At 40.7% G+C, this 12256-nt stretch overlaps 1 protein-coding gene and 1 long non-coding RNA gene across 3 annotated transcripts; both read left to right on the top strand.

Annotated features, from left to right (window-relative positions):
• Positions 1–2800: 2800 nt before the first annotated feature.
• On the top strand, positions 2801–6387 carry LOC127011584 (uncharacterized). Of its 2 annotated transcripts, none has more exons than XR_007764680.1 (3): positions 2801–2857; positions 2915–3311; positions 3696–6387. It is a non-coding gene; the product is annotated as an uncharacterized LOC127011584 (long non-coding RNA). The 2 variants fall into 2 exon arrangements; XR_007764679.1 differs by having other exon boundaries at positions 2915–3504.
• Positions 6388–6724: 337 nt separating this feature from the next.
• Positions 6725–7848, top strand: LOC108026104 (uncharacterized). Its single transcript, XM_017096804.3, has 2 exons — positions 6725–7036; positions 7095–7848. Exons 1-2 carry the CDS (start codon positions 6784–6786, stop codon positions 7322–7324), a joined length of 483 nt encoding a protein of 160 aa, XP_016952293.1. The 5' UTR covers positions 6725–6783; the 3' UTR covers positions 7325–7848.
• The last annotated feature ends 4408 nt before the right edge of the window (positions 7849–12256 follow it).

Below are 12256 nucleotides of genomic sequence, written 5' to 3'. Positions count from 1 at the left end.
TCCTCTTCCTGGAATTTCACTTTATTATAAAATATTGAAGATGTACACAATACAACGAAAAAAGGAGGAAAAAAAGAAGCTGAAAAGAAGGAAAATCGCAGGTAGGGCCAACAGAAAAAAGGAAAATCCCCCCGCCACTTTGGCCGTAAGACAGACGAGACGGTGGACTGCCGTCCTCCGCCCTGCCCCCCGCGACTTTGAGTAATGACAGCAGCTGCTCTAATCGAAAACGTGTTTAAGTAGCTACCTGAAGCATTTAATAAAGCGAAATAAAAATGCGAAAAGACACTGGAAAATGCCAAAAGTCGTAGGCGTGGTCATAATTGCGTGGCCACGGCGTGTCGCCATTTTGAAGTTAGTTGCCCGAGACAATGGCCACTGAGCAGCGAAAGCGGAAACGGAAACGGATGCGGCGGCTTCATTTTGACGCTGCCGTTTCGTTGTCTGTCATTTGCCGTCAGCCTCTTTAAGTTCTGTACGTGCGGTTGCTTTGCGGTTTGGCTTGTAGTTGTAACCGCTCTCAGTGTGTGTGCTGGCGATGCAAGTGTGGGTTGGTGTGTGTGTGTGCGATAAACATAATAAACATTCTTATCCCGACCGGAGAGGCGTACACGGGCTTAGTGTCTAACAAATGTGCGCCGTGTGACAACGCCAGCGACACGAGTCGCAGGGCAAGGTGCCGCCTGCGGTCTTCACATAGGCATGCGTGTATGTGCACTGCAGGAAATACAAGTAAAGGCCACAAAATAAATACAGGCCCCTATAAATTTATATAATAATCCTCTAAAATTGCTTAAAGTTGTTCAGAATGTAATTCTATATATGCATTAAATATTTAAAGGTCAATATTCGATTAATAAATATGTTATATTTGTATAATTTAGTCACCTATTATATTATATTATCCCTCCCAATCAGAATACAATAAAACATTGACCGTTTGTATCTTAAAATTCTGTGTATAAACTTTCTCTTCTGTAAATTACTAGCATTGCTAACAAGATGTTAAGACTTTAAAACATATTTTAAACTATTCTTTGATAATTTAAACAACATAACACAAATATTTCTATTTATTTTGCTAAATTTAACTTTTTTTTTTGCTAAATCGACCGAAAATACAATAGATAAATACTAGACCAACCTATTATAAAAATCTAACACACTTCTTTCTCTCAGTGCTCCCGGCTTGTTCTTTCCGAATCGCATGTGTGTGTGTGAGTAAGCGGAATGAACGGTAATCCGTCGTGTTTTGAATAACAAAATTTCCCGTACGAGATTGTTGCACACTGGAATTCGCCCGGACCGCTAACAGACCGCAAGCAATGTCAAGTGGCACGAGGTGGAAACAAAAGACACGGCCAACAACTACGAACAAAAAAAAATGCCGGGTACCGGGCCACGCCCAAAACAAAACCGCACTCACACTCGGGAAAGTTCCTTTTTGTGTGCCCGAAAAACCAAAAAAATAAATAAAGAGGAACACTCAAAGGATAAGGTATATCCCGGGCACAAGTCGCGCACGCACATTTCGCACAAATTCTCGTCGAGTTTGTCAATAAAAGTAAAGAACCTTCCAGCCTTTAGGCCAGCTGCCATTGCGTGACAATCACCACCTGGTCGCAAAAACACAGAGCCAAGGAAGAGAAAGCCGCCGGTAATTGATCATAACATAATTCCCAGCTTATCAAATAGAAATCATTCAGTTTTATTTTGAAACGCTTATAAAGTGGCAGAAAAAAAAAGCTTTTTTATAAATCCATTAGTGCGATTGGACTCTGTTGTTCGCTTTGATGTTCTCTTACTTTAAAAAACCATGAGTCCTTTGAATTATTCAATATAACTATAATTACGATTTTTTAAAAATAAAATTAGTTAGATAAAAACATTCAATTTTTAATAAAAGTAAGTTATACAAATATTTCATAAGATCAAAATCTTTTATCAACCTTAAAGTACGTTCTAAAATTTTATTTATTATTTATTTGCTTTAATTAAATCATATAAGATTTATGGCTAACCTAACCATTTTTAATGTCAAAAATTAAAAAATTTAACCAACTGTATTCCTATCCTCGATTTTACTTCACCGCAGGTAGTTTAAACTATGCTCTACGGCTTTTCAATTTCATACTCCATTTGTTTTCATCTGGCACGCTTTCCCTTTCTGGCCGTCCAGCAGTCTGTCCGCTTTTCCCAGTCCCGCCTGCCGTATTAATGGCATTTATTATTTTCTCGTTACACGTTGACTTTTGTGCGGCAATTTCTCAAACCGAACGCGTCGTACGCCGGAGAAGCAACAAACGATAACAGCTGACAAGGATAAAGTGCAACCGCTGTCATCTCATCGGGCGGCGGGATTGGGAAGTGGAGAGTCGGTCCAAACACAAGTAGTTGGCCGACCGACTTGCCCACCTGGACATGGGCATCCTAAGAGATCCTTGGAGCGAAACTGAGTCTGAGTCTGGGTCCTCGACTTCGGATTTGGCCTGGGCAGGCAGTTTTTCTTCATTTCGGCAAATCTGCTAGGCCAGCGATAAAGCACTTGGCACCGTGCCGTGTTTGGCCTTTAAATTTAAATTTATAACTCCCGACAAGTCGCGCCGCCTCGCTGGGGAAATGGGTCGCGCTTAGTTAATTGGACGGGCTGATGAATTGTTGAGCCGTTGGCAAATTAACCCTCATCAGGTTCGGAGGGCTCGTCGTCGCCCGCCCCACTTTCCGCGTCCTGCGGATCCCTCCTGCACTCCTGCACACATGAACACGCACGTAGGACAGGTGACGGGGCAGATAAATTGCGGCTGATATATTTCCACACAAACGAAAAGGAAAATGGAAGCACCTCTGACTTCCTGAGGTAAATATAATTTTTAGGTGAAACGGAATTGCCTAGCAATTACAGTTTTATCACTAGCTCTCTTGGATTGAATTATATGTGTTGAGGTAATATAATTGCTTCAGGAACTCAAGTTATCAAGAAGTTCGGTTTTGGGGTCCGATTGCGGAATCCTTTGGAATTATAGAAAAATGGAACATGAAAATGGGCTAAAATTTCGACCCACTTTAAAATGAAATATATTAATGTACTATGTTAGGAAATTCAACCACGAATTCATAGAGGTATCCCATATGCAAATCGGGATTCGGGAACTCAAGTTATGGAATCAAGAAGTTCTGATTTGGGGTCCACTTCTGGACACCTTTGGAATTATAGAAAAATGAAACATGAAAATGGGCTAAAATTTCGACCCACTTTAAAATGAAATATTTTAATGTAGCATGTTAGGAAATTCAACCACGAATTCATAGAGGTATCCCACATGCAAATCGGGATTCATGAACTCAAGTTATGGAATCAAGAAGTTCTGATTTGGGGTCCAATTTTGGAGTCCTTTGGAATTATAAGAAATAAGAGAACATGAAAATGGGCTAAAATTTCGACCCACTTTAAAATGAAATATTTTAATGTAGCATGTTAGGAAATTCAACCACGAATTCATAGAGGTATCCCACATGCAACTCGGAATTCGGGAACTCAAGTTATGGAATCAAGAAGTTCGGTTGTGGGGTCCGATTCCGGAATCCTTTGGAATTATAGAAAAATGGAACATGAAAATGGGCTAAAATTTCGACCCACTTTAAAATGAAATATTTTAATGAAGTATGTTAGAAAATTCAACCACGAATTCATAGAGGTATCCCACATGCAAATCGGGATTCGGGAACTCAAGTTATGGAATCAAGAAGTTCGGTTGTGGGGTCCGATTGCGGAATCCTTTGGAATTATAGAAAAATGGAACATGAAAATGGGCTAAAATTTCGACCCACTTTAAAATGAAATATTTTAATGAAGTATGTTAGAAAATTCAACCACGAATTCATAGAGGTATCCCACATGCAAATCGGGATTCGGGAACTCAAGTTATGGAATCAAGAAGTTCGGTTGTGGGGTCCGATTCCGGAATCCTTTGGAATTATAGAAAAATGGAACATGAAAATGGGCTAAAATTTCGACCCACTTTAAAATGAAATATATTAATGTACTATGTTAGGAAATTCAACCACGAATTCATAGAGGTATCCCACATGCAACTCGGAATTCGGGAACTCAAGTTATGGAATCAAGAAGTTCGGTTGTGGGGTCCGATTCCGGAATCCTTTGGAATTATAGAAAAATGGAACATGAAAATGGGCTAAAATTTCGACCCACTTTAAAATGAAATATATTAATGTACTATGTTAGGAAATTCAACCACGAATTCATAGAGGTATCCCACATGCAAATCGGAATTCGGGAACTCAAGTTATGGAATCAAGAAGTTCGGTTTTGGGGTCCAATTCTGGACACCTTTGGAATTATAGAAAAATGAAACATAAAAATGGGCTAAAAGTTCGACCCACTTTAAAATGAAATATTTGAAAGTAGCATGTTAGGAAATTCAACCACGAATTCATAGAGGTATCCCACATGCAAATCGGGATTCGGGAACTCAAGTTATGGAATCAAGAAGTTCGGTTGTGGGGTCCGATTGCGGAATCCTTTGGAATTATAGAAAAATGGAACATGAAAATGGGCTAAAATTTCGACCCACTTTAAAATGAAATATTTTAATGAAGTATGTTAGAAAATTCAACCACGAATTCATAGAGGTATCCCACATGCAAATCGGGATTCGGGAACTCAAGTTATGGAATCAAGAAGTTCGGTTGTGGGGTCCGATTCCGGAATCCTTTGGAATTATAGAAAAATGGAACATGAAAATGGGCTAAAATTTCGACCCACTTTAAAATGAAATATATTAATGTACTATGTTAGGAAATTCAACCACGAATTCATAGAGGTATCCCATATGCAAATCGGGATTCGGGAACTCAAGTTATGGAATCAAGAAGTTCTGATTTGGGGTCCACTTCTGGACACCTTTGGAATTATAGAAAAATGAAACATGAAAATGGGCTAAAATTTCGACCCACTTTAAAATGAAATATTTTAATGTAGCATGTTAGGAAATTCAACCACGAATTCATAGAGGTATCCCACATGCAAATCGGGATTCGGGAACTCAAGTTATGGAATCAAGAAGTTCGGTTGTGGGGTCCGATTGCGGAATCCTTTGGAATTATAGAAAAATGGAACATGAAAATGGGCTAAAATTTCGACCCACTTTAAAATGAAATATTTTAATGAAGTATGTTAGAAAATTCAACCACGAATTCATAGAGGTATCCCACATGCAAATCGGGATTCGGGAACTCAAGTTATGGAATCAAGAAGTTCGGTTGTGGGGTCCGATTCCGGAATCCTTTGGAATTATAGAAAAATGGAACATGAAAATGGGCTAAAATTTCGACCCACTTTAAAATGAAATATATTAATGTACTATGTTAGGAAATTCAACCACGAATTCATAGAGGTATCCCATATGCAAATCGGGATTCGGGAACTCAAGTTATGGAATCAAGAAGTTCTGATTTGGGGTCCACTTCTGGACACCTTTGGAATTATAGAAAAATGAAACATAAAAATGGGCTAAAATTTCGACCCACTTTAAAATGAAATATTTTAATGTAGAATGTTAGGAAATTCAACCACGAATTCATAGAGGTATCCCATATGCAAATCGGGATTCGGGAACTCAAGTTATGGAATCAAGAAGTTCTGATTTGGGGTCCACTTCTGGACACCTTTGGAATTATAGAAAAATGAAACATGAAAATGGGCTAAAATTTCGACCCACTTTAAAATGAAATATTTTAATGTAGCATGTTAGGAAATTCAACCACGAATTCATAGAGGTATCCCACATGCAAATCGGGATTCATGAACTCAAGTTATGGAATCAAGAAGTTCTGATTTGGGGTCCAATTTTGGAGTCCTTTGGAATTATAAGAAATAAGAGAACATGAAAATGGGCTAAAATTTCGACCCACTTTAAAATGAAATATTTGAATGTAGTACGTTAGGAAATTCAACCACGAATTCATAGAGGTATCCCACATGCAAATCGGGATTCGGGAACTCAAGTTATGGAATCAAGAAGTTCTGATTTGGAGTCCACTTCTGGACACCTTTGGAATTATAGAAAAATGAAACATGAAAATGGGCTAAAATTTCGACCCACTTTAAAATGAAATATTTTAATGTAGCATGTTAGGAAATTCAACCACGAATTCATAGAGGTATCCCACATGCAAATCGGGATTCGGGAACTCAAGTTATGGAATCAAGAAGTTCTGATTTGGGGTCCACTTCTGGACACCTTTGGAATTATAGAAAAATGAAACATGAAAATGGGCTAAAATTTCGACCCACTTTAAAATGAAATATTTTAATGTAGCATGTTAGGAAATTCAACCACGAATTCATAGAGGTATCCCACATGCAAATCGGTATTCATAAACTCAAGTTATGGAATCTAGAAGTGCAGTTTTGGGGTTCAATTCTGGAGTTCTTTAGAGTTATAGAAAAATGGCTATTGGGATCCAATAACCATACTTATGAAATCAGGAAGTCAAGTTTTGGGTTCCGATTTTGAAAGACATTGAACTCACGGAAATTTAAACATATAAGTCTATTAAAAATGGGAACCTCTTTTAATGAAAATATTTTAAAATAAAATGTTAGGGATTTCGACGAAAAATTTAAGAAGTTATCGCACAATAAAATCGAGCTAAAAAAACATAATTAACGGCATCTAGAAGTCAATTTTTTGGTTCAAATTCTGACAGCGTTAGCATAGAATTAGCTTTCAAAAACACAATACACTCAATCCTAAATTAGAGATGCCCATAGGAAAATGCGTTGTGTTTCTGATATTATTCTGTGCAGGATGTCCAGGACTGGCGGAGCACGGGGAAGATAACACCTCGCCAAAATGCGCAAACTGCAAGGATATTCAGTCGAAATGCACCGTCACAAAATCTGGCTTGTTCTGCACAAACAAAACGGACAAGCTAAATATTCAGTTTGCAAAGGGAAGAGATGATTATACATACGATGTGGACGATTGTGTACCGGAAAAGTATACCATTACAGGTATGTACAAGTATATACGAATAAAAACTTCAAATTGAGTGGCTGATTTGACGTAAAGGTCCCATTATGGACTGGTGCTGCCTATGGTCGCCGAAGATTGGCTGCCAGCAAGTGGCCGGAAGCCACTACCAAAACCAATCGGAGTGGGAGAACACCTGCGATATATGTCTGCACTCCTGCATCTGCACCGAGGACCGTGACAATGGGGTGGACAAAGCCTCACCCACCAAATGGTGGACTGCTCTGGGCATTCTGGTTGCTCTGTCGAGGTCACATCCACAGTCTTGAGAACCGCTGCTTTGCATATCACCGAGGAAATTCAATAAAGTTGTGCCTGCATGGGGGATTTCGAGTGCCCAGTCACAGAACGAAAAACAAAGTGGCCATTGCACTAAGCCAAAGCGCATACAAATCAAGTCAACAATGGATTCGCCACAGTCCCCAAGAGACACAGGGCACATGACTCTGGGCCACAAGGAAGGCGAGGGAATACGATATTGTTTCTGTTTGTTTTGCCCAAGTACCAACCAGAACCAGTGTTGTCCTGATATTTAGAAGGAAATATTCGAAAGGATAAAGGGGAACCAGCTTAAGGTATAAGAACAACAATTGGAATTCTGGATAATTCAAATCCAACTCATATTTTAGAAACTAATGTTCACAATGAAGTTTTAAGTCAGGGTGCTAAAGAAATATCTTGCAGCCAACTGCCAAACGATCCAAAACATTTGACAGACTTTGGTTGCAAGAAATTTTCTTGCAAGAAAGAATTGCATTGATTTTTCTTAATATATTTAATAATACCCTAAAAAGTAAAATAGATATTCTTTAATATCGAGTTCATGTAGGGGAGGCTCTCTTTATTCCTAGCAGTGATCCCAAAAGAGTGATCAAATCGAGGCGTCATTGTTTCCTGCCTTCTTTGTACGTTCTGAATCTTCAATCCATCGGGTGTTACCATACACAAACAAAAATGGAGCAAGCGTTCCCTTTTCGAGTCAAAGTCCCACTATGGAGCCCGTCCTTTGTCCGCCAGTTCATTGGCCCATTTCCCACTTTTATGTTGGCCAGCTGCAGCAGCCAAAATGCAAATGAGCAGCTGTGGATCTGGTTCTGATTCGGATTCTGGACACTGGGCTCCCGACTCTGGCCGGTGGCCAAAAGGGAAAGGGGCCGAAAGCGAGCAAGCCGAACAAAAAGCATTAAGCGGAGTGTGGCCAACTTTAAACGAACCGAAAACCGAGTGCCGACAGCACAGCCCGACCCACTGCGTTTGTTATATTTTATTTACTAAGTGCAAATGTTGTTTGCAGTCATTGAAATTGAAACAAATATATATACAGGCAAGCCGGCACATAAAACCAAAAAATAAGGACCCAAAACGAAGAAAAACAGGAGCACACACACACACACATACACTGAGGAGAAGAGACAGCGGAAAAGCCTAAGCCATTTGTAGCCCTTTTGTGAGTGTGGCAAACAGCAGCAACAAACACGCAAACTTAGCTGCCTCATCATGCCGCCATTAATGTGCATGTGTGTGGGTGTGTGGCTGTGGCTGTGGACAGTGGTGTGCGTATATCTCTCTCTGTGTGTGTAAAAGTTATAGTAAAAGCGAGACGCACGTATTTTAATATGTGCCCCAAAGCAGAAGAAAAATCGCACGTACGTGACTTCATTTGCTCTGCTCTGTGCCAATGCCTCTGGCCTCTACTGTCCCCCTGCCGCCACTGTGCCTCCTTTTTTCGGCCAGTTCGGCCAGAGTTGCCATCGATCGAGGGTCCTGCCGAGCGGGATTGCCAGGCCGCGGGATGTCCGGGAATTATTTGTTACTAATTTGCAATTATAAAGCCCTTTGAGAGCCCTGACTGCCGATTAAATGTGTCGCAAACTGTGCTTTTAATCGGCTTCGCAACTGATTTGCCTGTTTGTTTAATGGTGTCGAGATTAAAATAAATTCTGTCATTGTAAGTTTTGACAACCACAGAATGGGAACATTCAGCTCACGCAAAAAAGTATTTAATTAAGCGTAAGAGAACCATTTAATTGGCAATTATTTATCACACTCAAACATAGTCAAAGTGGGGTTTCTGTCACTTTCGGTCTTTCGGAGTATATTTCGGAGTATTTTTAGACTTTTCAGGTTATTTTGATGATTTTTCACATTAAAATGTTGGAGTTCTAGTTGAAAGTACTTATTTTCTGTTTTCCTTCTTCCTTTTTTAAGAACTTTTCTTTTGGACATTATTTTGGAACTTTGAATTTTCGGACTGATCTTTCGGACTCTTTTTTTCGGCTTTCCTTTTTTATCGATGACTGCAAATTAAGAACGATATGAACTGTAGGAGTCACCCAATTGACTTGTTCACCAGACCCACCTCACCCGAATATGTTTTTGCCGTGTCCTGTCTGCTTCTATTCTCGTCCTTTGGCCCCCTACCAATTCGTCCTGTTAACCTTTTCCTGCCCCTGTGCCCACTGTTATCCCAGTTGGGCAAGGACGAATCAATAGCGTCTGGCTGGCTGATCCGCTGTCTGTGGGCGCTCGTGCGTGCGACACATGTTTTAATTAATAAATGCCATTGTCAAATCACCTGACATTAGGCCAGTAGAGCGGAGGTCCTGAAAAATGCGCCTCATAAGTTATTGGCGATGAAGAAAAACAGGAAAGCAGGAAAACAGGAACAAAGGACTTCAGAACTAATGTTAATGCTACCGGAGCGTACGAAATTAGCGTCATTATGCCAGGAACAGTTGCACGCCTTCCAGCTATCCCTATACATCCCTATCCCTATGTATTTGTCTAATAACAACAACAATCCTGCCTAATGCTGATGATGATGGGCACGCACTGAAAGCAAATCAAACGTAGAGCTCGATGAACCAAACTGAGGGAATATAGAGGAGATCTTGGTCGCACGTAACGAATAAATGGCCGAAGTGTAGGCAACACTGCGACTTGCCAACTGCATAGCCCCATCTCTGAGACCCATTCGCATCCCCCCAAAACGAATGTATCTTTTTATTTGCACAACATTTACATGATGTGCTTGCGGATTTTATTTATTTATTTTGGTGGCTCGCCTCCTTTCGGTTTTGTCGGCCTTTGTTGGGCCCAAAGTCGCTTGAACTGGGCGCTGAGCTCATTAGGGCCATATAAATCAAGCGATGTATTTATTTTTATTTATGAACCGCAGCTGTGACGCCTCACACAGTGGGAGGGGGCGGGGCGGGGCCAGGAGGCGGGCCTGTGGCCAATTTAGTGGCCACAAACAAATTGCTCTAGATTTGTGTGCCCTACAAAATGGTCACTGCATCCGCTCACTAATTGGAAACTATTATGAAAGATACTCTGAGCTCTGCACAGAATTTTCGGAAAATAAAAGCCCTTATATTTATAGAAATTAAAACAAAGAAGGGCATTTAAAAGGCGGCTTGAAAGGTGCCTCTTTCAGCTCATGTTTCTTATTCACGGTGTTATTATGGGCCGAACCGGGCCTTAGCTTGCGGCCATAAAATATACACACTTATATGCATATCCCGTGGCCAACACGTACATAAACGCCTTTATATGTTTGGCCGAAAATCGATTATTTAAAATAATAAACGTAAAAATGCTGAAATTGTTCGCACATGAAGCAATCAGGCCCGCGAAGCCCACAAACAAACCGTAACAAACAGACGGATATCTGGGGTTTAAGGTGCTCGAAGGATGGGCGGATGTTGGAAGGGGGCCGTACATAGACCATCGAGCCGGCGTACAGTTGATTGAATATTTGCGCATCGTAATCATTGAAATGTATGACATTCCAATTGATGTGAAAGGTACAACAACGGCCATAAAAAATAATAAAAACAAAAGCGGTTCGGAACGAGGGCTGAAGCCACGTGTTTTAAATATGATTTGGTGGATTTATTTCCTCAATTTGCATTTGCGGCTCATTAATTTTATTTGCTCGCTTGCTGGGTAAAAATAGGGATAATCAAAAGACAGCTCAAATTGGCATCAATCATATCATAATATATAATAAATCAAGATACCCAAAGCTCTTTGCTAATTGAATTTCTTTAATTGCCAAAATATATCTCCCTCTCTCTCTCCTGGTATTGATTACGAATGCCATTATGTGCGTAAGCAGCAAATTTATATGCCACAAATCCAGAAAATATTTAAATCAACCCACAGAATGTAAATTAAATGGCCTTTGATGTGGCATAATAAACTCATTCGGTGCAGCTTGGCCCGGGAAACTGGCGGCATCTAAGACCTCTTGCCACCTGCAAGACAAAAAGGTTTGATTTATGCGTTTGCCAGACGAGAGGCCATAACTTGAGTTTGTGTGCGACATCATGACGGGAATGTCCCTCGATTTCTTTTCGGCCTCTTGGTGCCGGCCTGCTGATAGTGTTTTGTATTTTTGGGACTCCGCCTCCTAACTGAAGCTCCTACCGAAATGCTGGCCCCAGAAACAGACTGCCTGCGATAAAAACTCGGACCACGCAGGAGACAGTTAACCAACCTCAAAGGGCATGTACGTAGGCCCCATCTCTGAGCCCGGCTGACAGTTGTTCAAAGTTATGCTGCCGTAGTTGTAGCCATGTATGTATATCCAGATGACATTCACCAGATATAGGGCTCACACACACACTTCTGCGCCAAGCTGAATATGACGACGTCTTTTTTTGTGGGCGAAAAAGTTTCGCTTCTCTTCTCGTTTTTTTTCTATGCTTTTTGGGCGGCAGCAAAAAGGGACACAAGTAATTGAATTTCAATCGCAAAACCCGCCCCACCACGCACACAGATACACACACACACACACGCACACACGGACAGCAATTGCCTGTGCATATGTATTTGCAGTACACAAAGTGAAACGACAAACAACTCGTAATGCGGAATTTTCATATTAAATCCGCTTTTCAACAGCCGCTCAAATACCCTCGAAGCCAGCCAGAGTATGTGTATTTTGCGCATCTTTTCGAGTGAGTTGAAAATAATGGCAATTTAATTCAGGGTCACTAATTTTTCTGCCACATCGCACAAGAAGACCGCATCATCCTCGCCATCCTCGGGAGTCAAGGCGATGCGAAAACCCAACATTGCTCATACGCCACGTTGACAGCTTAGCCCATGAATGCGTATGTGCGCGTGTCCCGGCATTACTGGCTGACTTCTTAAGCTGTTTAATCTAATGTAGCGCAACGCTGACACTCCAGGCC

This window comes from Drosophila biarmipes, chromosome 3R (assembly GCF_025231255.1).
Source record: "Drosophila biarmipes strain raj3 chromosome 3R, RU_DBia_V1.1, whole genome shotgun sequence".
NCBI lineage: Eukaryota > Metazoa > Arthropoda > Insecta > Diptera > Drosophilidae > Drosophila > Drosophila biarmipes.
Note: the sequence above shows the minus strand (reverse complement) of the source record. Positions and strands in the feature narration are given on the sequence as shown.

Bases quoted from the DNA above. Each gene is read 5' to 3' on its own strand.
- LOC108026104 (XM_017096804.3), top strand. From the start codon at position 6,784: ATGCCCATAGGAAAATGCGTTGTGTTTCTGATATTATTCTGTGCAGGA. The intron at 7,037-7,094 runs GTATGTACAAGT...TTTGACGTAAAG, and splicing joins GGAAAAGTATACCATTACAG to GTCCCATTATGGACTGGTGC.